This window comes from Dermacentor albipictus, chromosome 3, assembly GCF_038994185.2.
Source record: "Dermacentor albipictus isolate Rhodes 1998 colony chromosome 3, USDA_Dalb.pri_finalv2, whole genome shotgun sequence".
NCBI lineage: Eukaryota > Metazoa > Arthropoda > Arachnida > Ixodida > Ixodidae > Dermacentor > Dermacentor albipictus.
The window spans coordinates 63,054,899-63,081,752 of record NC_091823.1 but is presented as its reverse complement, the minus strand read 5'-3'; the positions used below and the strand labels follow the sequence as shown (position 1 = coordinate 63,081,752).

The following is a 26,854-nucleotide window of genomic DNA, read 5'->3' as shown; positions in this document are numbered from 1 at the left end:
AACGCTGTCGCGTCCCACTCTTGAAGGCGAAGCTTAAGCGTCCTCCAATTTTTTTTTTTTACTTCTGCATGCTAAATTATCACGTGGGACCAAATCACACAGTAAACTTAAATTCATTCTCGCAGAACTTTAGAAAGGCGAAAGAAAAGAGATGTACGCGCAGAGTGAAGACGGGCCCTTATGGAACCACTCTCGGTCATAGAGACGCCCACGTCTGTTATACGGGCAGTATAGCATTCCTGGCACGCAGTCGACTGTGGACGCCGATGTGCCCTGTGCTGCATGGTCGCGCAAGATCTCGCAGTGATCGTCCGAGAGTATACCACCCGCAGCATTTTCCTGCTTTTCTCATTGCGTTTCGTTTGGCGCGTGCCCTCGCATTTGGTTGGCTGGTTGTTCGGCCTATTTACTGCAGCTGCTAACAAACTCCAACGTGATCGCCATATCAAGCCCAGCGTGACGGCTTTTGCACCGTTCGAGCGCGTGTTCTTTTTAGAGCAGTTTGGAGCGCAGCCCAAGTTAGCGCCGCTCGTCCGCGTCGCGTTGCGTGCCGGCATCTCGTCTCGCCTTGAGCGATCGTACACGCGCGACGGGCGGCGGCGGCGGCCCTGGTTCGCCAAGCCGTCTCGCCACCCCGTGCCCATTGAGGAGCGTGCTCCATATGCCCGCGGCCTCTAAGCGCCGTGTAAACAATTTAACGTGTAACGATTTGCCATCGCGAGACCTCTTTGTATGGCATCTGTGCACCCTCGTGGCCTTGGCCGCGGCCTCGTGCTGTCGGCGTTCGCTTTCGAAACGCCACCATTAGTCGTATAGGGCGCAGTCCGTACGAGAGGGAGAGAGCGGCTACGGTAGAAAAAAAATCGACGACGGGAGGTTTCTTGCTTGTTTTTTCCTTTATCTTTATTTTCCTCGTTGAAGCAGAATTTGTCTTGCCTCAACAGCCTTGAAATAATCGAGGGGGCGGCGGTGACTCCCGTCGCGGTGCGACGGTGCACCGGGCGATCTGGCAAAATGATGCCTATTTCGAGGCGGGCGTCGTCGGGGCGGTCTTTACACGCGACACGCGTATAGCACCAAGTGCGACGATTGCGGCACAGGCCTGCTAATGGCGTCTGCGGTGAAGGCGGAGACCTCGTCGGATACCGACTGTTACGACGAAGCACGTGATGCGCTGTCCGCGCTGTGTGTATACTGCAGACATGCGTGAGGTTGTGAGTATAATGCGCGTTGCAATTCACTAATGCGAGCCCCTAAAGAGAACGCTGCACCGCGTACTCGCATGTCTGTGCGGGGATGTGAGGCATGCTTCGCTAGGAAATTACACAAAGCTAACACGTCCGACCATATTGTAATCTCAGTTCCGCGCGGAATCCCTTGGAAGAAGCCATATTGAAATAGAGCAGTAATCGCGCATTGCCGCGGCTTTACCTAAAGAAACTTCGCTTTATATTTACACTCGGTCCAGGTGTTAGAATGTATAAAAAAGCGTGTTAAAGTACTCAAAAATAATAAATTACAGGTATAACGATATGTAAATGTTGTGAAACCTCCCATTATGCATTATTTTTCATAGTTTATACTTCAGAGATTCGTCCGAGCTGCATGGCTGGGTCTCTAATGGCGAATAACGCGGTGAAACGGCGTTTTTTTACCCCAGGAGTGCATTGCCTGGCTTGCGTTTCATGTGTAGCTTTGTACACCCTTACTCTAAAAAAACGTTTACACCCTTTGGGGGTGTATATCTGCCCCACAACAATAATCATCTGCCTTGCTTGCGTTTCCTTTCTTGAAAACACCCACGCCCGCTACTTTCCTGTCGGCAATGCTATGTCATGCTGATAACGCGCATGCGTTCGTTACTGGGAGAGAGAGAGAGAAAAAAACTTTATTGGTTCTATCAAGGGGTGTAGCGGTGAGCCGTCTTGCGCTTGCTGCCTGGCTTCGCAGCACGGGTGTGCCCCTATTCCAGGGCTCCACTGAGCCTGGCCACTTCGCACGCGTGCTGCACGATCGCCCTTTGGGCGGTGAGCTCGCTGCTGGTGACCAGGCCCTCCCATTGCTCCGCACTCGGGTTTTTATGTTTATGGAATGTGTAGTTATGCTTACATTCCCATGTTATGTGGTAAAGAGTTGGTATTTCTCCGCACCATGGGCAGGAGTTTCTGTATTGTGTCGGGTACATTTTACTTAGTATGTGTAGATTATAGAAAGTTCCGGTTTGTAGCCTTCTCCAGTCGGCTGCTTCCTGTTGTGTAAGTAGTGTGTGTGGCGGAGGATATTTGATTCTCTGCCCTCTATAGTAGTTTAATATTTCCGCACACGTCGGCTCCACCGTTGTAGTGTTCTCGAGAGGCTCTATCTGTCCAGCTCGGTATGTGATCTCGCGAACTAGACTGTCTGCTCTCACGTTCCCTTCTATCCCGGTATGAACCGGTATCCAGAAAAGTTTGTGTGTCACTTTATTTCCGAGGGTTCCTGCTCCGAGGAGGATTCGCAGGGCCTCTTTACAGACTCTCCCCTGCATGTAATGCCTGCATGCAGTTTTGGAGTCTGTTAATATGGTCAGTGATCTGTTACTTCGGTAGCCTTCGGTCGCTGCAAGCGCTATGGCGACCTCTTCCCCCTCCGCTACCGTGCAATTCCTTATGGTTGCGCAGCTGATTGTCTCTCCCATGTAGTCTACTACAGCCGTAGCTACTCTGTGTGTTCTAGTGTGCTTGTCCCACAGGTATAGCCCTGCATCCGTGTACACCGTGTTTTCCTGTGTTGCCAGGTGGCCTTCCACGTAATCTGCCCTTGCCTGCCTTCTGGCTGCGTGTAGGTTCGCATCCATGTTGCGTGGAATTGGACTTATTCTGAGGGTTTGTCTGATGTTGTCTGGGATGTCTGCCTCTCGATCTATTGCCCCTTTCGTATCGTATCCTAGTCTCTTTAGGAGCATTCTTCCTGTAGCCGACTGCCAAAGTCTCGCTATTTGTGTGTTTAGTTGCGTTTCTGCCAGCTCGCTGAACGTGTTGTGTATTCCTAGCTGCAGTAGCTTGTCGCTTGAAGTATTCCTCGGTAGGTGCAGTGCCGTTTTGTACGCCTTCCTTAGTATGGTTTCTGCTTGTTCTCTTTCTAGCTTGTTCATCAAGTGGTAAGGTAGCGAGTATGTGACTCTGCTGACCACTAAACTTTTAACCAACTTGATCGTGTCTGCCTCTTTCATGCCATGTCTTCTATTTGAAACTCTCGTAATCATCCTGCTTACTTGATCTGTCGATTTTTGGAGTAAGCTAATTGTGTGACTGCATTTTCCGCTGCTTTGCAGCCACATTCCTAGAATTCTTATCATTTCTTTTCCGCTATAAGCTGGCCCTCTAAGTTTATTTCGATTTCGGCCTTGGTGGGGTTCTTTCCAATTCTGAGTATTTCCGATTTCTCTGTGGAGCAAGCCAGGCCTCTTGCCTTAACATAGTTTTCTACGCGGTTTGCTGCCTCTTGCAGTTTCTCTTGCTTTTGTCCTAGCGTTCCTTGGTTGGCCCATATTGTGATATCGTCCGCATACATAGCATGTCGTATGCCCTCGATTTCGCCTAGTTCCCTGGCCAGGCCAAGCATCGCAATGTTAAACAGTATGGGTGAAATGACTGAGCCCTGTGGCGTACCTTTGCTTGGGGTGACAATACCGGGCTCGCAGCGTTAAAGAAAGGAAATGCGGAAAAGACAGATGACGTTTATCGTTGTGTGGCAAGATACGACCCAAAGGGTGTAATTTTGTTTTAGAGTGTGTAGAAATGTGGCAACTACACTCTAAAAACTAGGGAGGGTATCGCAGGAGTGAAGCGGCTGATTTACTCTTCAAAGCGTTTTGCTCTCGCAAAATGTCGAGTAGAGTGAAATGCATTGTTCACTGCGTCACCAAGGAGAGAGTGAAACGTGCTTTTCACTCTGCCCTTCTGAGCGAGAGTAGAATGCCCGTTCTACCCTTGCGGCAATAGAGAACAAAACGTAGCGTAATCTTCTTCAACTGTAGGAGGCTGGCCCCGAACATGGCGGTGTATCACTCATATATCCGCTCAAGGTATCGTCCTATACGGAAACTAACATCGTGCGTGTACGTTCGAAATGGGGTGGGGGGGCATTGACCACGGTACTTGGTTTATTTTTATTATTATTATCGAGGGTGTTCGAATGACTTCATAATGAACTCCGCGGCGTTTGGTAACAGACACCGCAAGATCGGCTCTCCCTGTGTGTGTGTGTGTGTGCGTGTGTGTGCGCGCGCGCGTGTGTGTGTGTGTGTGTGTGTGTGTGTGTGTGTGTGTGTGTGTGTGTGCGTGTGTGTGTAATTTTCTTTTTCTGTGTACAGCTTTATAATTGTCGCAGAAAACCAATGCCCGACTTTTTACTTATATACTCAAGCGGACGTGACGATCTCCTATAGCGATCTATGGGTCGAGGTGCGTGACTGGTAGGTATAGCTGCAGCTGTTGTAGCTTTGATAGGGGACGAATGGCTCAGTACTTTTCCTTATCAGCTTACCATACCCACTGGAACTCGCAGATCCGGTACTCGCAGTTCCACCTCCGTGAGGCTCCTTATCTTGCGTAGTTAGTTTTACTTGCCGCCTTCAGCGTGAAACTGCTATCGCGAGTTTATGGCATTTTCAGTTGCGCGCAGCAGACCTTGCCGCTTGACGATGGTAACATGGTCCACAATGCTGACCATGTTATGACCGGCGCGTGTCCGTGGTTAACGTGTTTGTGCGTGGGTTGTAGCGAGAGAGTGTCAAACAGGTATGGAATTGCGCTTGAAGGTTTTAGCTTCTAACAAGAATTGAGAGATTGTCGAGCTGTTGACCGCGCATCATAGCGTGCCGATGTCACAGGCAGCTGTATTTCCTGCAACTTGCCCGCCTATACGCCGAAGCGCTGCTCCATCCGCCGTTGCGGGCGTTCAGAGATTCGTCATGTGACGCACGTACTACGAACACAAGGGTTCACGGGACAGATCGTCGAAAGGTCATTGGGCTCGACAGCGAGCGACGTTGATTCACTGTTTATCGCACATTATTAAACAAAGCACACATTGCCAATCCCTCGCAGATGCAGTGATCCAAATCGATTTCGGCTTTTAACGCGAGAGCGTTAAGGAGCCCGTGTCGCAGAAAATCCATCAAACTTCCGGACAACGCGTACCCAACCACTTCTCTACCACCGAAGTTGCTCATAACTTGTCTTTCATTCTTTACAAAGTTATTCCTCGAAATTTTGAGAACGGCAGCCCACAAACAACTGTAATGCAAGAAAACACCGACAGCGCATGTCCTTTATGTTAGCTCTTCTCATACTGAAATATTAAAAGTGCGAAACAAAGATAGGAGATTGACCTACGCAAGAGGCCGCATTTCTACGAGAATGCTCGCCTTCGTGCATAGCGTTCGCAGCCAGCGTTTCCCGATGAACGTTACGGTTACATGAGCTGCTGACCGGGAAACATGAAAAGCAATAAGGAGTCTTTGAACGCTACCGCGTTCCACTCTTAACGGAGAAGCGTCCTCCAAATTTTGTTATCTGGACGCTCGTCTGCCTCGGAGATTGTCAGACGCTGGCGTAAAAATAAAATGTTTTTTCTCTCTCACTCTCTTGAGGAAAAATCGCTAGTTGAAAAAGAAACTTTTGTAATTGGAATTATTGTCCCATCTCCATTTGAAACCAATTCTTATAGCAGCTGAAAATTGACCTGTATTCCATCCCGTCAATCATTCCAACCTGAACCGGAATTTAAATGGTGGTTCGTGCGCCTCGTGTAGCGGTTTATTAAACGTATGCCCGACTTTTTACTTATATACTCAAGCGGACGTGACGATCTCCTATAGCGATCTATGGGTCGAGGTGCGTGACTGGTAGGTGTAGCTGCAGCTGTTCTAGCTTTGATAGGGGACGAATGGCCCACTTTTCCTTATCAGCTTACCATACCCACTGGAACTCGCAGATCCGGTACTCGCAGTTGCACCTCCGTGAGGCTCCTTATCTTGCGTAGTTTTACTTGCCGCCTTCAGCGTGAAACTGCTATCGCGAGTTTATGGCATTGTCAGTTGCGCGCAGCAGACCTTGCCGCTTGACGATGATGATGTCCTTGATGATGAATGTCCTTGTATGCTGATTAACTGCCGCCTGAAGCGCCTTCTTCTTTTTCGTCTGTTCGTCCTGAGCAAATAGGCAGCTGCCAATTTCCTAGAATTGTGAGAAAGAATTACTTTTTCATCAACTTTATTAAACAATGCACCGACTGCTGACACACGTGCTAGATCTCTAAGCTATGCATTTTTTTTTTTGCCTGTTCTGTCTCATGAGATGTATGTAACCTAAAGGCCCACAAACATCAAATGGTCGCCGGAGGCAGTGGCGTAGCCAGGCTACAGTGAACTAGAAGCTATTCAGTGCAACGAGCGGAGGGGGCTGCGCCTTGCGGCGTGTGTCACCCGCGGTGGCACCCGAAGCGGTGGCGCTGCCGTCGACCACTCTTGAAGGCGACAGGTCTGGGCACGCAGTACCATTGCATTTCAGCGGTGTGTTTTGGTGGTGGCTTTTTGCTCTGTGCGGTTGTGCGTCGCAAGCGTTCTCTTGTGAATGCGGCCACTTGCATCAATGAGTGCAAAGCAACGTCTCAACCATTGCTACGCCCCAGGGTGTAGCACAGGATACGCCCGAACTAACAGTGCGAAGAAGCTATCGTTATTCAAGGCGCCTGCAGACCCGGAACGGAGGTGCACGTGGGAGAGAAACCTACATAGAGCCGACAAGCCGCTAACCACAGACTGCGCGGTATGTGAGCTGCATTTTGAGCAACGCTTCATTGTTCGGGACTATGTGCACCGTATAAATGGGGAGGAAGTTCGCATCCCACGCGGTACGCCTACGCTTACTCCGGACGCAGTCCCCACAATTTTGCCAAATCTGCCAGCTTACCTGAGCAAGCAGCCTACTCCCAAGAGGAACGAAAGAAAAAGGAAGGGCGATGACGAAGTCCCACCACGAAAAAAGGCACGAGGGCAGCTTGCAGAGACGACAGAGGTTGACGAACCTACGGGTGCGACGGTTGACAACGAAGTCTGTGTGGCCGCGACTGTCGCTGCGGTGATGAAAATAAAAGTGCCTGGGAAGCGCTGGACGCTACATGAACTTCACGACGCAGACGGAGTATGTTTTACTTCATGTTCCCTCGACTCGCTCTCAGGTGAGGTGAATGTAGAAAAGGCCGTGTTCTTCACTGCAAATAGTGCCGGTGCTATGAACTCGAAGACGTTCGTGCTGGGTAAGCAGGTGGCTGGCGCTTCAAAGCAACAGCTGATTGACCAGATGAAGCTTTGCACAGAAAAACAAGCAGTACCTTCAAGTTCACATGGCAGTGAAGCAGTGGAACACGAGTACAATGTCCAGAGGAGCGACTCAAGGCTTATATATTACATTTCCGGATACGTGGCCAAAAAGTGTGTGCTGCCCACCAAATGCTGTGCGTGTAATGACAGCCTCTTACTTCCAACAGAAGAAGGGCGCCGCTTGCATGCTGCAGAATTTGTGCGCCATAATGATGAAGGAGGTTTACTCTACCCCTCGGTGGAACTGTTCCGCTTTATAACAAGGCTTGAAGACATTTTCACTAATTGCTTTAGTGCACAAAAAGTTCATCGGGAAAGCGTAATGGACATCCTGCATATGATTCATTGCGCCGCTCCCTTGAAGGTGGGATGCAGAGATCATGCAGAAAGCCTGACTCCTCGCATAGTCAGCTTTTATGTCACCACACGGCTCCATTTTTTTATCAAAGGCTTGAATAAAGCACATATGCTGTCAAAAAGAAAGGCAGCACAGCACCTGAAGCTAAGCAGACTGACTTAGCCCAATTTCTAAGCTGCTTGTTAAGTGCATAAAGCTCTCGGGATGATTCTTGCGCTATTACAGAGCGCCTGGAATAAAATCGTATGGGACAGAGAAATCGGTTTCGAAGTCGTTCTCCCTTCTTTTTTTCTGCGCGTCAGATTTCGTCTTGTGCAGCACGTACTTTAAAAATGAAGTGCTTTCTCGTGTAAATATTAAATCAGCCTTAATTTGACGGATATCTGTGCATGTGCACCCTAGCAGACACTGTAAGGTGTCTTTTGCGATCGCGAACATCATGCGAATATTTGGTCCCGCAAATGACAATTGCTTCGCAAAATTTAGTACTCGCAAATTATTCCGGTAGTGCCATCTAGTCCGAGTTGACGACTAAGCGTGAAAAAAGAAATTGCAAGTAAGACACGCCCAAAATCTTACGGCCACCTCAAACACCTCTACGCACATAAAGTACCCCAAAAATAATTGAAAACCCAAGCTGAATTGCGTTAAAACAGCGACTGTACATAACCAAACACGCTTTCTATTTTTGTGTGCCACGTACGCTTCAGAGGGGAACAGGACGAGCTTTCAAGAGCGGTCGATTGCAGCGCCGCCGCTGCAGGTGCCACCGCGCGCGTCAGCGGAGAGGCGCGGTCGTGCCACTGGAAAGTATTCTAGTACACTGTAGCCAGGCGGTTGCACACGAGCACGTGCAACCCCCCCCCCCCCCCCCCACACACACACAGAACTTTCTTCCCAGCACCCTCCCCCCTTGCTCCCCTCGCCGATCATATCAGTGCCTCATCCCCTCCCCCCCCCCCCCCAAAAAAAAACAACTCTGGCTACGCCATTGGCCGAAGAGGACCAGATATTGAAAGGGAACTTGCCAACCATTCCGGTCTGCGAAAAGCGTGTTGCCGCGTTATTCACCGTTTTCGGCACCTTTCCTGATACCTTGAGGAAAACAAAGGTGCCCGTTCTGTTTTGTGGAAATCGTGGTTTTTGATGCGCAGAGGAAACAATATGCTGGCAAGCGAGAGCCGCATTGGACGTTTGAGCACTCTGAACACTTGTGCGGGCGACGTGGCCTGGTGCTGCCATAGAGAAAGAAAAATAATTCCCTTTCTCTATGGTGCTGCGCTGCAGCGCGCGGCGGCGCCGCACAGCAGACGATTCCCGCTATAATTCCCAGGTGTCGCCACATGACGCTGCGCTCGCTCAGCGGCTCGCTCTTTTTCTTTTTCCTTCTTTTTTTTTCGGCTCTGCTTCTTCCGTTGCGTTTTCTTTTTCTTTTTTTTTTTTTTTTTGGCGCGGACTCTCGAAACTGGCTTTGTCGCTGTGCCCGGAACGGAACTGTTCGCTCGTGCTTACCAGGCTGTGTGCTCGCTGTTCCTTTCTTTTTCTTTTTCTTGATACCCGCTGCTGCGCTGTGAATTTTTTTTCTTTCTTATATGTCTTCCTGTTTTCGTTTCGCTTTCGCACTCACTCGCATGCCAGCCTGCGACTGCACGCACTGGGTCGACTCCAAGCGACTCCGTCAACTCCGTCGGCCCGCTGTTTGGAAGGCGATTGCCGAGCGCGCGTGCACGCTTGACAACGCACCTGGTTGGTAGCCGCTGCTAACGGCTGGCGGCCGAGTCATCCGACAAGCAACAGCCGTGAACGAGCGGCGTGTCTGGTCGGTCTGCGTTGTCGACGGACGCCGCTGCGCTCACTACTACGCGGCGCTCGCTCCCTCGCTCGACCACCCGTTGCACCGCCGTTATTTGTGCCCGACTTGTGTGACTCAGTGCGCCCCGAAACTTGTGTATTGTGTGTCGGTTCCGCGACCCTGCGTGGAGCGTCTTCGTTGTTGCTTCTCCCCGCCACCCCTCTTTCTCTCTCTCCCTGTGAACATCTGTGCTGTGGTCTCCGTCGCATCTGCGTTTTGATGCTAGCGTCCATTGCGGAATACCTCTACTCATATGGCGGAGGCAGCAGTGGCCAGTATGCACCGGAAAAGCAGCAGCACAACTGTCGTCGTGGTACGTATGGATTCTGGCCGGAGAACGCGTGAGATGTCGTCATCGCAGGGTACGGGGCAAGCGTCGGAGGTGACTGGCGGAGACATCTCAAGTTCATGTGACGTCGCGAGCTTGCGCTTGTTGCCAAGATTGTCGCGCGCACATCTCAGCAGCTGTGACTGTCGTTTCGTGGATGACCGCGTCCGCGGGTGCGCGTGCACCCGCGGGTTCATGCACCCTCTTTCCAATCGATGACTGGGAGGTTGCGAAGGGTGTGACGCTGTCGAATGGCGAGGGGAGGGAGATTGTCGTCGAACAGTGCCGGCGGGGCTTTCCCGTAACTTGGGCCGACCGTTGGTTTCTGCCCAAGTTTTCCTCGTTTTGTCCCCGTCCCTGCTATAAACAGCAGCACGCAGTGCGCACTGAGGAAAGTCGCTGCCACCTCCGCAGCGACCACTTGTTTGCTTTCGCGTGCGTTGGCTGGCCTATGATATGCTTTTATTTCCCGCCTAGCAAACGTAATACGCTCTTTCTTTCTTTTTTTCTGATAATCTTGTTTCCCACTTCCTGTTGCACATCCCACGAGTTCCGACGCCACTGGGCATCCTTAGTATTGCGAAATCGTGTTTTTTATAGTTTGGTTTGCGAAGTTTACAACGTCAGTTTCAAAGCTGAATATGCGTGTTACGGTAGTCTGTCAAGCGCGTGGCATGCGCGCAATCGCTTTCCGGGGCTGCTTTGTGCGTTTTGCAAGCCGGCACGTATTGTGCTTGCGAAATCTCCATCCATCCTGTCCCGGTCACGACTTGTTCTTCGGTATCTCGTCCTTCTCATTCTTTTTTCCTTTCTTATTTTTTTCGCCGTTGTCACGATTGGCCGTTCATATGACATCTGGTTGCAACGTCTTGCGTCGTATTGCATCGTTACTTTGAATGGTTTCAGGGCGCAGGTTGGTTCTCTTCACAGTATGTGTGCGGCACAAAGGATTCGAAGGACGCGTGGTTATCGCATGTAGGCGCTCGCGATCACTCGTGCGGCCCTGCGCAGCTCAGCAAAAAAACGCCCGCGTGTTTTTGTTCATCCTCATACCTGAGTGGGGAGCCGTAGCCGTTATCTGTGGCGCTGCCTTCTCGTCGAATTGTCCAGTCTCATTAATCGCTTGTGCGCACATATACTCACCATATCGTTATTTATTCCCTGGTGCCAGGCTCGATAATTGATCTCTCCGTAGCAGGTCGGGGCTTGACCGTTGTTTTGTCCCGTACTGAACATCGACCGCGAGGAGAAAGTGCCCCCCCCCCCCCCCCCTTATTGTCGTTCTAAACTGGCTGGTACGTACTTGTAGTGGGTTTCTTCTGACAGCGGTGGAACTTGTTTTCTGTTGTTTTTGAATATGGCTAAATCATTGCAACCCTGCGGAGGCCACGTAAGCACAACGAGATGCCATTGTCACCTTTCCGTGCGACCAAGCAGACTTTGTTCGCCGAGTTAATATTGTTCGTACTAGCAGATGTTTTGTTATACTAAACACATAAAGCAAAACATAGAGGGGCGAGGGAGGGCTTGTATATTGGCCTTCGATTATTGTCCAAAAGGCAGCCAGCCGGCCAATCAGGCACCGGAATTAAGTCGACCCTGACCGGCTGTGGTTGGTCGCCCAACCGCGACACACCGCCATGTTCTTTTTTTTTTTTTAAGTTTCCCTTGTTATACAAGCGACTGGAAATAAGAATAGCTGATGGGGAAAAAATGGTGGCAGATTTTGTGCTAAACAGCTCGACCTTTCTGCGGCCTTTTGTCAAAGAGAGAATGTTGTGTTGGAGTGCTAGCTTGCTTACTTCTTAGCTGCACAGCTTTTCTCCGAGTTGTGAATGTGCACCAGTTGTACAAACGTAGCATTGAAGTTCATTGAAAACCTTGAATAGCATCTGTAGTTCTCACCTTGTAAGATGTGGGCATGCAGTTATCTGATGCGAGTTGGCAGTCTTTTGTCGTCGTTTATTCATTGAAGCTGTGCACAACCATTGGTGATGCAAGATGTATAGGTATTGTTTATTAACTGCTGCATCTTGTTTGGTCAGTTGCAGTGTGGGGGTAGTTTGGGCAGCATGTTCGCTTCGCATTATGAGATGTGAGCAGCACCACTTGATTTGTGAACTGAGGATTTTTTTTTTTTTTTGTGCATGTGACATTGTTGAGAAGATTCCACAATGCTTGATTGGCCAAGTGTTGTCCAAATGCTAAACGCGTGTGAATTCTGCTGCATGCTGTAGCATAAATCGCTGCTTGGTGGTTGCAATTTGGATGTTCTAAAGATCACACAGTCCAGAATTCATCCCAGTTATCTAGCATCTTGTGAAGTATTAGTCTCAGAAATATTAGTGTTTCTGAGGGAGGCTGCATGGGACTTAGCATCCTGTTGTTGTGGTTGATAATGAGTGAAAAGAGTGACTTTTCAACAATAGAAGTCTTCAAAAAGCAATCAAAGCAGCAATTCATTGCTAGTATCCGTTTAGGAATCTGCACGTTCATATGCCGGTCTTACCTTAAAACACTGACTTTCTCTATCGCAGAGGCTTCTCCAAGCAGTGACAATCAAGTTCCAGTGGAAGTAGAAGCCACAAAGGGAGACACCATGCCGGAGGAACTGTGCCCATCACTGCCCAAGGAAGAGGATCGGGGATTCTGGGGAAGGTGAGTTACCAATGTATTTGGGGCCTTGTTCCCACAGAGCTCGTTTTGTGAATGTTCAGCATTGCCATGCTGTGGGGTGTGTGTACATCTTTGACAATGTGAGTGAAGATTATAAAACATTGGTTTCAGCACTGCTCCATTTCTTAAACAAGGTTGCTCAGAAAATGAGGCAGAATGGTATGCTATGTGTTCGTTTATTTACGATACCTTACAGGCTACACTAGGAAGCATTGATTGGTAAGGGTACATTAGTACATAGACAAAAGAAATTAAGCAAAGAAAAACTCATGAACATAAATAACGAAGTGCATGTTCAGGTCACATATTCAAATTCACTAAGCAGGTCGAATAGGGCAGTACAAAATACATTTTATAAGGAAAGGGAATACACAAGCAACTGATGTGCATACCAAAAAGTAGGCAGACATTACACAGTGCTAAGGCAACACATGCTGGTTCAACACTTCATGAAAGGCTAGACGAGATGACCGGGAATGAAGTACTTATGTAGTAGACATAGGGCTCTTGCTATGAACAGATGGGCTGCAATCCTATTTTTGGTTAATAGTCTGAGGCAAGCATCATAAGCCTGACCAGTAGTACGGGAAACGAAAACACTTCGGTAGAAATCTGAAATGCTCTTTCTCATTACGGGTTTTTATCCAGATAGTAAAATTTCACGCTTCATTCTATGTGCAGTGTACTGATGTGTCTGCAAAGTCATTGGTAGCAAGTGGCACATATTTTTCTTTCCCTTTCCATGTTTCTTAAACAATGCTCTTATTATAATCCATCCAGTGGTGATAGGTATACTGCTAATCTCTCTCTCTGTGTGTGTTTATATATATTTATATATATATATATATACACACACACACACACTTCCTTCACTTATATTCATTAATAACCTTATTAGTTCTGTCATATTGGCCTTGTCAAATTTGGTGGAAGCTAGTCAAGATGCTTGAGTGCAGCCTTCTCTTCCGTCGTGCATCGCCTATCATACATGAAATACACGCATCGGCAAAAGACGCTTCACAGCAGCGTTCGCGAGTCGCGCGCGAAAGTCAGTTTCGCTTTCGGTTGCCTGTCGCCCGCCTGCCACCAGGGGGCCTCGTCGCACTCCGCGGCTGTCTGCTGTCATCATCGGAGTGCTTGCCTTTTTCCGCTGGCGTGTGGCGTTAGTGCGCCGAGGTGGATTTCGTATCAGCTGTGCGAGCATCGATTGGCCGCCTCGGTCCTGCCCGCCTCTCTTTCCGTGATTACGGGATCGCGGCGCCCGCGTTCCCCCCCCCCGGGACCCCAGCGTTGCGAGGTTGTTGCTGCGCGAGTCGCCCGCGAGCGGGAACGCGACTCTGGAACCGGTGTCTGACGCGCGGCCGCCGTTGTCGGGCGATTTGTGCGTGCGCCACCGCTCTGACGTGCCGTCGACACTCTTTACGGCGGTGAAAGAAAGACCTTCACTGCGGCTACCGATCGACCTCACGACGACACTGGTAAACATCGAACGCTCGCAGGAGAAGGACGAAGGAAGGAGGGAAGGACCACACCCGAATTTAAATTTTCGCTCTGTCGGCGCGGTTTATAGTAATCCGCCCGGCCACTTGTCAAGGGTGAGGAGAAGCGACCCCCGCGTCTTTTCCGCGCCAGTTGGAGGAAAAACGAAACCGCCGCCGACTTCTCTCTGGAATGTGATGCGCCCAGTCTCCTCTTCCGCGAGCGAGCGCTCGCGCATACTGTGTGGCCCGCTGCCGGCAACGTGATATGTTAAGCACGGTGTGAATATCGCGCGTACTTCGACCCTGCGCTAGAAGCCAGCGAGCAGCAGCAGCAGTAGCAGCACCCCTCCTTCCAGCTACCGGGAGTTTGCAAGGAGCTGTTTTGCCCCCCGCTTCGACATCTCGACGGTGGGCGCCGCTTCACTCCCGCTCCGCTGAGCAGCTCCGGATCACGCACGCACGCATACACACACGCACAGCCGCTCCGCGCGGTGGAGGCGTTCTGCTTTTCGGCTAGACCCGTCGTCGCTGGTAGTTCTTCGTGGGCATATTGGACGCGGCGTTTGGCGAGGGTACTGGCGAACTGTAATAACACCGCTCTGCAAGACGACGCACGTGACAGCGTCGAGAGCACCTGCCGCTTTTGTGCTTCGCCTCTTCACCAGTGCGTTCATCAGTGTACTGTGCTCGCGCAGGTGTCAGTGAATCCTCACTGTGACAGTGATTGAGCTTCGCGGCTGTCGACTACACACGTCCCTGCGCAGGGTCGTCTGCCGCCGCGACGATGATACTCGAAGCTCCGTGACGCGTCCTGCGAAAAAGAAAGTGTGTCGTTATATTTTTTTTCAGCTGTCTCCACGGAGCTGGGACGGTTTTCTTGCGACTTCGCCTAGTGCACGCGTTTGTTCGTTTCGCATCTGTCGTTCGCGTATGTGAAGTACTGTACGCATCAGGTCGAGCGTCCGAGTGACCACCGATACGTGAAACATCGCAGCGAGCTGTGTAGCCTCCTGCTTCGCTGGATGACATGGCTCGACCGCACAGGTGGTCATCTTTTTTCGATCTTCCTTTCTTTTTTTTTTTTTGTGACCGTCCTTCTCAAATAACGGTGCTGCTGTCAAACGTTATAGTACGTACACTTTGCGTAATTGCAGAGCGGACTTTCCCTTATTATTTATTGCCTAAAGTTAATATCTGCGCATGTTGCTTGGCGGCCTGCGTCCTCCCCTGAGCCAGTTGAACAGGCCATCTGTGATGCGACTCTACGAGACGAAATTGGGGACTGAAAAAGTACAGAGCGGCAATTTCTGCGAGTCTTTTGGTTGCGGCGTGTTCTTCCTCTTTCCTAGCAAGATATATATTGTTTGACTTCCTCTTCTTCACCTACGCCCTTCTATTTTGCGGGTCAATGTATCATAACGGCTAGTTGACGCACTTATAAAGCAGGAAGAAAGGAACAGAGCTTCGTGTACGACGTTGTCCAAGCCCATCTCGTCCGGTTCTGGTCTAACAGGAAACGGTGACAGCTCATTTCGCTGGCTTCCTTTTTCGGATAACAGAGCGTTTACCCCACAGACACGGGTGCCCCACAGACACACGGCGCGCGTTCTACATATCTTTATCCCAAGGAAGGGGGTGGGGAGGGTGGCGGGGAAACATCGATTGAGATCTGGCGCTGCTGATATATACGGTGTGTTGTGTTCGAAGCACCGCGCAGTGAATATGGCATCCGTCGAGGGACCGCTTTCCCACCTCCCCCTTGGGGTTGGACGTATATACCTCCGACTTTCTCTCGCATTTTGGAAGCAGCGTTCCGTGTTAACAGCGCTCTCCTGAGCTAATCGAAAACTGATGAAAGGGCGCGCGCCGTGCCTCTTCGGTAAGCCCTGGGCAGGACAGGCAGGACGAGTCTGAGAGAGCGGAGGAACACCGTAAGAACGCACATATTGTACACATTCGAATAGCACCAAGGTCGATCAGAAAGCTCTCGCTTTATTTTAATAACTGATGATGTAGAAACACTCGGCTTTCGTGCAGTTGTCTGTGCATTAGTGTTGCGACGGCTGTTTCGTCTGCCCATCGACAATGCTTGACGGAGTGCTATAAATCTGAAAGGTATAACATGCACGTTCTGTAGGGTTCACCGTGCCATAGCAAAGTCTAAAAAAAGATTTTTCACTCGTTTGTACTGTACAAGAAGCAGATTATGCACGCAGACATGTCGGAGATATGTCTCGTGTCAACTTGCAGCAGGGCACAAGCTGCACGTTGTCCTCGCACAATCAACGCCTAGCGTGAAACCATGGCTATGGTTAAGCGTATGTCAGGGAAACGGTTTCGCCACTGAGAGCTAGCCTATTGCTCTTTTCTGGAACAATCTTTTTTTTTCCTTCGGCTTCGTATAGAGGGGCTGGACGGGGGTCTTTCTATTCATTCATCACCGTTTTCCTGATAATTCCAACATGTCAATTAACTTGCCGTAAGCTTTTCCTGTCTTGGTTCTCTGTCTGCTTCATACGGTTGTAAATAACGCAATATCGATCCCATGTACGTGCCCCTTCTCTCGTGTAGTAAGCAATATCGAGCATGGCGGTAAGAGTTTTCACGTGATCCACGCTTTCGGCATTCCCTACTGTGGTCGCATTTTAACGGCAATGCCTTTCGCGGCGGTGCGTTTGGGCCGCCCCCTCCCCACCCCTTCGCTTCCCCTTTCTTTTTGTTCTGTCGCTGCTGGCGGCGGTTGCTGGCGGCAACTCGTGAAGGTCGTCGTCGCGCGGCGGTATTCGATTGAGCGCCGCGAGTGGAAGAACCTCCCGTAGCGGCGGACGGGACAAGGGTGACGGGCAAGCGGCAATATCGGGCTCAAATTCTATATGGACTCCCCTCCCCCCCCCTCCCTTTTTTGTGTGTGTGTATCTGCTTCTGGGCCACGCAGCCGGTGCACGTGTGCGTCGTTTCATACGTTGGGCTCTAGGGGCGACAGGTGAAGCTCGCTAGTTGTGATTCACTATCGGATACTTCTTTCTCTCTTCTTTCTTTCTTTCTTTCTTTTTTAACTGCTCATTTCTTGTGCTTGGGCATGCGAGTGCACTTGTAAGCGTACGTTAAACCATGTGACTCCCCATGTATTTATTACGTGTGGTACGCGGATCGAGTTTGATGCCTCAAATTGATTTAAGCGCAGGAAACAACACAAAAGCCATAGTTGCGTTATTTTGTCTGCTGTAGTGAAATTTCAGTGAAACTGCGGATATTTCAACTAAGCAACTGATTAATTATTGTACTAATTAATCCTTAACACAAATGGCATATCACCTGCCTCGGCAACTCAGTGGCCATGGCGTTCTGTTGCTGAGCACGAGCTCGCGAAATTGATGCCCGGCCGCATTCGTAGGCGGGCGAAATGCAAAAAAGCTTGTGCACTTGGATTTGGCACATGCTGAAGAGTCCCAAGGGGTCAAAATTTATCTGGAGCTCACAACTACTGCATGTCTCAAAGCCCCAGAGTTCCTTTGGGATATTAAACCCCATTAATTAGTCTCACAATGGAATTAAACACACACACTATTCTCCATGCCTAGAAATAAAGGTGAATGATTTGTACCAGTTGCCCTTGATGTGCAGCATGTGTGTTGTTATCGCAAGGTTAACCCTATATCATCTGATCAAAGAGCCATTCTGTATTTTTAGTGCTGATGGGTTTACGAGTACAAATCAAATGAATCTGTAGTTTCACTTGGATGTGTATAAGCTAGAGGTTATACAGTACAGGGAGGCAGTGTGTGGTTTTGGGGCTGTCAAAAATTTGGCCATGGATTCTTGCAGCTGTTTGGTTCTACGTTGACAGGTGTGCCTTTGGAAGTCGAAGCCCAGCCTTTGTCTTTATTTTCCCTCCACACAAGCTTCCTGTTTTCTTTAGGTATTTAACACATTTTATAATGCTGCATTTATCCTGTATATCAGCTACAGCTTAAAGAGGACTTTTTGTTGTCGTTGAGCTCGTTGTTCAAAAGTGGTTTGCCGAGCTTTTACATTGCGTCGCCATGCTCACGCCAAAACTTTATTGCCTTCAACATCCATCCTGCTATGAAAGATGTCAAATACCCTGCAGTAGTATAGCAACATTTGGATGAGGGGCAATCAAAGCAAGTGACACACTGCTATTTTCTCATATGTCCGCATTTTTCTTCAGCCTTATTGTACAGTGAATTTTGATTCTATTGACCTTAGCCGACAGACCTCACTCACCTTAAATTTTAACATTGCACAGTGAGATTCCAGCTTCAAGCCATTCCTCATTGTGAGAATCATGACACTGATGTTTGCCCTTCTAATGACAAACCAGACTCGGACTTGCACAAATTGCTAAAAAATGAAGAGTGAATGTCATTTGGCAGATACTTATCACCAAAATGCAGGGAATTGTTGTTACAAGTAAGGTTTTTCAAAAAGTGACACACCAATACATCAAAACCTAGTTTTCACTTTTGGGGCATTCCCTTTATTACCATTTTATTTTCTCAAGGAATACAGAAAAGGCAACAGATGGTTGGGAAAGCATTTATTTCTACTTAATATTTTACATCATTTATCCTTTAACTACTAAGTGCTGGGGTAAGAAAGTGTAGAAAATTTACCATTCATTTTTTCCTACCAGATTATTGCATAATACATTCAGGTTTAAAAAATATATATGTCGGTTATCTCTTACAAGTTATAATTGCCCAATATATAATTGAGACAGCTAACCTGAAAAAGTGACTTCACCTCATCGTACGTATGAGGGTTCGAGCGTAATTATCTGAATAGCTTATAAAGAAATTAAAAGCATCAAAGGTATTTAAGTGTCAAATGTGCTACGTAGACTGAGTTGACGAGCACAGCTCCTCTTGGGCAAGCAATGCAAAAAAAGCTGGGGTGGGGACGAGTACAGCTCAGGCTTGGTAGTTAAAGGGTTAAACTTCAGCAGACATTGGCTCTAAAAAGTGACACCTGCCATGTTCAACTGCTTCTGTATGTAGAGCTTTCAGCCACTACACTGGATACACTCTCCAATGACATGCTGGGGAGGGGGGGGGGGCGGGGATACCTCTCCAATTCACTTGAAGTGCTCTCTGTGTTCTGGAGAAATTGTCAAGTGCCTCATAATCAGAAAGTGGTTTTGGCACGTAATACCCCATAATTTAATTTTGAATTAATTTGTCAAACTTTGTTCTTAGAGCACAGCCCTCACTCTTTGTGATCACGAAACTGAAAAATGTCTGTGGAGGGAACTGTGCCAGCCACTTGAGCATGTGACCTGCCAACTGCGAACATCTCTTATAATGAAGGCATGGGCCCAGGACAACCCACATCTAACAGAAGACTTACCTGACACAGCTTTGTTCGGCCCTCGTCCTGAAACTAACTACACATCTACAGAAGTGATAGCATTAGCCAAAATCATTGGTTGGAAAGTATGGTACGGGGAAATGCACTACTGTAACTTTGCTCATGGAAGGGGACGTGCTCGAAGTATGCTGCAGCCTGCAAAGCAGTCTGTGTGCACCTACAGAAAGGTTGGCAAAAAAGTGTAATCAACTGCAATAATTTATGTGAACATGTAATGAATATGTAACTTATTCATAAAGATATGTAACTTTCTTGCAGCAATATAACCAATAAATGTATTGATCATCAGTAACTTCATTACTTGTAACATTCTACATATGTCTGGGCAAGGTTTATGAACATTTCTTGTTTTTCAGGACGCATCTTCCAGTGCCCATGTTCTCAAAGAACGACTTCAGCTTATGGAGCATCCTGAAGCAATGCATAGGCAAGGTAAGTTTGAGGATGGGTTAACATTTTACGCAAATCTCCTGATATTAACTTGTTTCTTCCACGTATCTTAAGACGTCATTACAAGAATTGACATATGCATTTCAGCCTTTACTATCCATTTCCTGTGGAGTGACTCGTGTGGTGCTGACAGCACATTCATTAAAGTCTTGTGCATAGCCCCACATATCTAATCTGAACAGCAATTTGTACCCAAATACTAATAAGATGTTGCATCTACAGGGATAAGTGCTCCATGCAAGATAAGGACGTAAAGCAGAACAGCTATCGTTGTGGTATGATGTTCATGGCCAACCAAGTAGCTGTAAAACTTAACTCTATAAATGCATCACCTGCAATTTTCGTTTTTTTGAATAAGAGTGATGACTACGGAATGTAATTTCAGTGGCTATGAAAAGAAGCAAAAATATAAGGAATGTCTAGTGTGTGACTGATTTCCTTAGTACTGTATTGCTTGGTGAATAAATACCCATAGTTATATGTTCATGATTGCTTTTTTTCTGTTGCAGCATATATAGCAGGAATGAATGCAGCAAGTGATCATTATCTTGCCAACAAGTTGTTTTTGAATGCGCAGCTGATTCTCCAGTCATTTCCTAATGTAGCCTTGTACCTGCAATCAGGGTTGTCTTACCTAGAGATTCGATCGTTTTCTTTATTTCACTTTATTTGTTGAGAATGGTGATTGGGATTTAATGTCAACAATACAAAGGTTGAAGAACCACAAGTCGAGAAGTTTAGCTGTTTTCCGAGGAGTATTGTGGACTGCTGTTCACCATGGCGTTTGTATGCTGCACTAACAAAACTATACTGATTTTCTTCAGTCAAAATCGGGTCAAAATCAATCAATCAGCTTCAATCAAAATCAGCCAAAACACGCAGTGCAATGAACACGTCTTATACAGTGGAATCCGAATAAACAGAAATCACTTCAATGGAACTGCCGCTTAAACGGGACACCGTCCTCATGGTTAGATGGCTTTGTATTCATGCAATGCTCTCTGCAATGTCTCTCAGCTAATGGAACACCTGATAAACGGAACCAATTTTCCTGGTCCCTTGAGGTTTTGATTAAAGAAAGTCCACTGTATAGCAGACAAATTGCAATGTCTGTTAACAAAGCAGCAAAAAAATGTTTGGTTACAGGCTATGCATACACTCTAGGAGTCAGTTGTTGAAATTTCACATTGTACATAAATGCTCATTTTCACAACATCACGTAGGCCCTTTAGCAAGACAGACTTATTTGAAATTCAGGCTTGTTGTTGCCACTTCCAGACACCAATGTTTATATTTGTATGTTGGCTGTGTTTGCGTCTTGTCACCATTGTACTTTCTATTAGCAGTGTCTTCAGCTAGGCCTCCTGTGATAATTAGTGGCATGTTTATCTTTCAAGGCTCGATGGGCTCTTTTGTGCCCTAGTGGACCTTATGGTTGTTTGTATACATAGTTAAATGTTTGATGAAAATTTGTCTGCTCAGGTGCTAGGTTTAGCAGATGTATCTCGTGCATAATTGACAGGATGCATCTGAACCTTACTATGTTTTCTGTGGTATTGGTGCGTTCAGGGTGTAGTGTGTTTCAATCTGCACACAAAGGCATGAAGGCCAGTAACTACTGCTGAATAAGTTTCATCTGACTGTGTTTGGGCAGTGTAGCGGTGAGGTGTGCGAGATAATGGACAGCTACCTGGTTTTACCTCCTCCTTCACTTTCTTCCTACGACCTGATCTTGTACACTTGTTTACACACTTTCCATTCATTTTGCCAAGCATGGTGAGATGAGATAGATACATTATTTTAACTTCGGTCGAAACCTATGTGTAACCAAGTTTCAGGTCCTTCTGTTCTGCCATAGGGATATGGGATGCGCATATGAAAAAATTTTGCAGGTGGGTTAACACCTTGAAGGGGGCTTTTGCTATCCACAGCGTATAAAATGAAAAGACTGAGTATATTTTATATGGTGCACTGAAAAATTTTTAACCTTTTCAGAGTCTATTATTTTCGCCTTATGCGACCGCCCAGGGTCGATTTTTTTTTATTGCAGATTCCAATTTGTTTGCGGAACCTGTCTCAAAAAAAAATTTGCCGAAATTTTTCTAGGGGGACCGTAAAGTGGAAAAAAAATATTTTGCGTTAGTATATATGTACTCTTTATTCCTGAATAACAACAATAAATAAAAGAAATAAACTTATAAGAATTAAAAGTTTTATGCATTGTTATACACATAGTTCAGTGCTTAGAAAGTGTGTACACGAGAATATTTCGCAAGTCTCAAATGTTCGTGCCCTTAGACTAATATTTATGTCCATAGCGTAATCGAACTGCATAGGTGAGCACACTCAAGAAAACTGTGTGGTTGTGTGTCCGTCAAAAAAGCAAAACGTGTGACAGACTTCTGCTAATCTTCATCTTATTGCCAACCAGAGGTAATTAGTTTTCGTGAGTCTCCAAAAAAAGAAAAAAAAGGAAATGCATGCATGGCGTCATCTTTCCTATACGCACACCCCTGTGAGCACTAAACGAGTAACGAGATAGCTATCAGTTTTTCGAGCGCAAGAAGCCGAAACTGCCTGCGGAACAAATTCCAAACCGCCGCCCGCCCGCGCATGCTTTAATGCGCGAGCGGTAGTATATAGACGCGCCGGAGTAAACTAGCTCTAAAACAAACCATGCAAAGTAAACCAAGAGAGGGAGGCGCGAGAAAAATATTTCCTGTATTCCCACGTAGTGGAAGCACATGCCAGGAAAAACAAAATTCAGGAAATTGGCGCGTTATTTAAATGTATATACGGCATCTATCATTTTGGACTTGTTCGCGGCACCGTATATTTATGTCATTGGCCCTGAAAGGCTTAAAGAACGAAGTGTTTTATTTGTGAAAGGCAAACGACGTACCAAGAGGTGGTAAAATTACTGTTTTTTTTTTACCCGTTCTCGCTTCCTGATTTTGCCGTCACAAACAAGAGACTGTCGTCATTTCACTTGTATCAGTTTTTATGACCTATATTAAAAGAATTAGCACTTTTTATGCTTAGCCATGTATCCTTGCCATATGCAGGAATTGTCCAAGATCACAATGCCCGTTGTGTTCAACGAGCCATTGAGCTTCCTACAGCGCATTTCAGAGAACATGGAGTACAGTCACTTGCTTGTTCAGGCCGATGAAGCTACCGACCCCATCGACAGAATCGAGGTACGCAAGGAATATGGTAGAATTGTGCACCTTGATGAACTTGCAACCATGTTCTTCAAGATGGTGTCTTACCTGCTATGGAGTATTTCTACCTTTCTTTAAAGGGCCCCTCACCAGGTCTGGCCATATTGAACTGACAAGCGCAGAGCATACAATGCGCGCTAACGATTGTGTTTGCAAAGAATTACATTGCTACGCGCTGCAGAAAGGCCTGAAATTTCAATGGGAATGTCGTTTTCCCTTCCCCTCGCGCTGACCACGCTCAAAGCCGCACGGTGACGTACTCGTGTCCGCAGTGTGACGTCACTTGTGGTGATATGTGACTTCGAGAATTATTCAAGGCAACATCTGTTGTTTGTGTGATCTGTTGCTTTAATTGACGAATTGAAGTTCAGAGAAATAATAAAACACACAAATGGAATGCCTGCGTGTATTTTGTTTTACTTCACATTGAAGCAAAAGGGATGTACCTCCGCTTTGGCTGCGTGTTCCCACGGTCGTGCAGTCACGTGCACAGGTACCAAAATTATGCCATCTTCTGCTATGTTCCAGCACGTGGTCATGCTCTGCGATCCACTTGTTCTGCCTTAGTATTCGTGTAGCACTGAATTATACTGCTAGTCATGTGTCCTTCTGCACAGAATGCAAAATTGTGTGCTGCGCGAAACAGACAATCAGAACAGCTCGCACGCAATACCATCAGCGGAAGTGCGCAGGGCTGAAAAAAAAAGAAAGAAAACAATTATGGCAGGGCCTGTGACGTACGCATCACGCAATTCTCGAGGTCCGGTATGGGAGAAAGCAGGGAAGGAATTTCGCTTGCAGATTCTAGATGGGGCGAGTGGAGAAAGTGTTTTGCTCAGCTGTGGGGCTTGCCTCATGAAATCATGGGTTCGCGACACTGAAATATTTCTGTCTCGGCTATTAATGAGCCGATTTTTAAAATTCTTGCGGCAGAACACTCACAGAGGACACGTAACAACTTCCAGTGTATAACCAAAATTTGCTATCGGATCTGGTGAGGCACCCTTTAAATAGAATGCTAGTATAGTTCACATTTTACAGTGAGCACAAGAGAAGAAAGAGAAGTTGTTTTAGTTTGCCAATCTGCGACACAGGATTTGAAACGGTTGGCTGCTAAGAGTGTGTCTTGATGTCCCAGTTTTCGATTGGCATTGTGTACCTCTCATGAGCATTCCTAAATTGCAGGACATTGCATTGGTAGCAAGTGTCTCATGACTATGAGAAACCGCATCAATGTTGCAGCGCTATTAATACTATTGGGCCTTGCCTCCTATTCTTGCTCCTAGGATGTTTCACACTGCAACCAAGAATATGTGTAATATCAAGTGTTATGGCAGTTCTCGTGTGCCTGAGAAGCAGACAACTTGTATCCACCGCGAATAAAAAGTTTACTAATATTTTATTCTCAAATAAATTTAAGAATGCACCTTTATCACACAACTATATTCCACCATCCTCTGTTGTTATGTCCATCCATGCAGCTGTTGTGTTTGTTGCTGATAAAACCTACTCTATATAATTTTATTGTGGCAACACAGTTATGCTTTTATACACTTTTCCCTGTTGCTTAGTTGTCTCCAAGAGGAGCCACTACTTCTATTTCAACACGTTTAATTTGGAGGAATCTGTGTCCTACACAGTCTACATTTGCTTATGCTTGCCGTTTCATATTGCTGCCTCGTAGAGATGCACCCAATCTCGGTATACAATGCACATTCACAACCCAGTAATGTCTTTTTATGGTGAGTGTGTGTGGGACAGTTAGAGCACTTATAAAATTTCTTCTAAACACGCCTCTTTCATTTGCAGATGGAGAGCGAATGTCTAACCAATTGAGCCTAAACTGCATTACTGATACTAGGGGTAGCTGACTAGATGCCCACATGATGTTCAACATTCACTGCTACTTCATGGCTTAAAGGGGCCCTAAACCACTTTTTTACAAAGTGGGGAAATGTATTTAAAGGTAAAATAGACTACAATCGAACCCGACTATATCGAGCCTGTTTACATCAAATTATTCTGTATATTGGACAATTTCAGAACATGGTATAGTTACAATGAGTATATATAGCAAAAGTTACCACTACATCGAACAAAAATAGCACCGACTCCCTATATATCGAACGACAAGCGGCACGTAAGTGCCCTCAGAAGTTGGCTTTCCCTCATCGCAGCGGGGAAACCCAGTGGCGTGGCTCCGTCCAGCCACTCTCCCTACCGTGACCGTGCTGCGTCGGGTGAGCCGTCGACGACCCCCTTGCAAAAAATTATCCTGGCCCATCCGCAGCGCTTGCTCAGACAGCCAATCAGAGGTTCTTGTGCCCTCGTCGTGCAAGATGGCGGAAGTGCGAGTTGTCTCGCTGCTTTTCTGGTTCATTGTGTTTGCGCCTTGTGGGCCTTATCCCGCAGTGTTGCCGGGATGAAGCGGCAGAATTTGCATTTCACTTTGAAGCTTGAAATCATAGATCGTGTCGAATGTGGTGAGAAGTGGGATGTCCCCGCAGCGTGCAAGATTCCGAGGAGCACTCTCAGCACGATCTTGAATAAAGGGGAAGATTAGGGCTAAAGTGAACAAACTTGCGACCCGGTGCCCGTGGTGCCCACTGTGTATGCACGGCCGTGTACAAGTGGTTCATCTGAAGTTGCTTCAGACATGCTGGCTTCCGCGTGCCCAGTGATGACCGTAAATTCTGATGAGTGCGATGAAGCCATCCGTTGTTGCTGAAGTTTGGAACGAGCTGCCAGAATTTCCAGAAGCCGTTGACAAATCAACAGTCAACGAGTTTGCGAGTGCAGATCATGGTGTCGCGGCCACAGGAGAGCCTGATAATGAAGACTACATTGGTGACATCGTACCAAGCACAAGTGAAGGGGGGCATAATGAGGAAAGCAACGATGGTCCTTTGCCTACAACCTCCGAGGGGATTGGTGCACTCGCACTAGTCCAGTGCTTCTGCACGAATTTGGAAGGTTGCGGCCTCAGCTGCTCCAACTCTTATGACAATAAGGAGACGTGCCTGCATCACAGGCAGCGAAATTGCCCAAGCATAAGAAAACACAGGACTATTTCATACGAAACTAAGCTAGTCTCATCAATAAAGTGATTTTATAAATGGTACATTCTTTTATGACGTCCAGTTCTTTAGCAGGATTATATCGAATTATGCCCTGTATCAAACTGATGGGAATTTCTTTGCAAGTTTGATTAGCCGAGTTCGACTGCATTTCAAAGATACTTTGCCGCAAAAAGCAGTTCAATGCATTCAGTAGAAGCGCAGTTATTAGCAGTCAAACAAGCTCTTCGTGGTGCTCCCACTCCTTCAATGCCTTGCACTGTGAAGGAGTGGGAGCACAATGGAACGGAGCGTGCGTGCAACACTCCGCCTGCTGAAAGTCACCGTGGCACCGAGTTCAAATTTGATTTTAGCTGTTAATGTAGATGCCACTACTTCTGATTGTGGCGCCTATGATGCACCATATGTAAGCGAAACGCATTTGTCCTCAGTGAGCCGCAGTGCGCTTAGGCGGTGGACTAGTCGCAGCAACCTGCAGCTACATGCAACTGTAGCACATATGTGCAGCGTTTGCTTTGTGCAAGACAGAGCTTGAGCGCATGCAAGCGTGGGTGGGGTCTGGCCCTAAGTTTTGCGGGGTTCGAGGCGAGTTGAGCATTCAAAACTAGTTCAATTTAGCGGAACCCGACGGCTACGGCACCGCTAAGCCGG

General features: G+C 47.4%; 1 protein-coding gene and 1 long non-coding RNA gene across 5 annotated transcripts in view; one reads left to right on the top strand and one right to left on the bottom strand.

Annotated features, from left to right (window-relative positions):
* LOC135898796 (uncharacterized) overlaps positions 1-6,155 on the bottom strand; it is a 55,172-nt gene extending 49,017 nt beyond the window's left edge. For 2 of the 4 annotated variants that reach the window (XR_011512751.1, XR_011512750.1), the window contains exon 1: positions 5,959-6,155. This is a non-coding gene — a long non-coding RNA (uncharacterized lncRNA). Of the gene's footprint in view, positions 1-4,527; positions 4,682-5,958 lie in introns of those variants that run through there. The other 2 variants (XR_011512752.1, XR_010563411.1) reach the window with 2 other exon arrangements.
* Positions 1-26,854, top strand: part of LOC135898794 (oxysterol-binding protein-related protein 1-like) — a 103,738-nt gene that overhangs the window by 51,582 nt on the left and 25,302 nt on the right. The window contains exons 14-16 of the mRNA XM_065427961.1: positions 12,442-12,562; positions 19,809-19,884; positions 22,968-23,102. Coding sequence (XP_065284033.1) covers positions 12,442-12,562; positions 19,809-19,884; positions 22,968-23,102 — 332 coding nt within the window. The remainder of the gene's footprint in view (positions 1-12,441; positions 12,563-19,808; positions 19,885-22,967; positions 23,103-26,854) is intronic.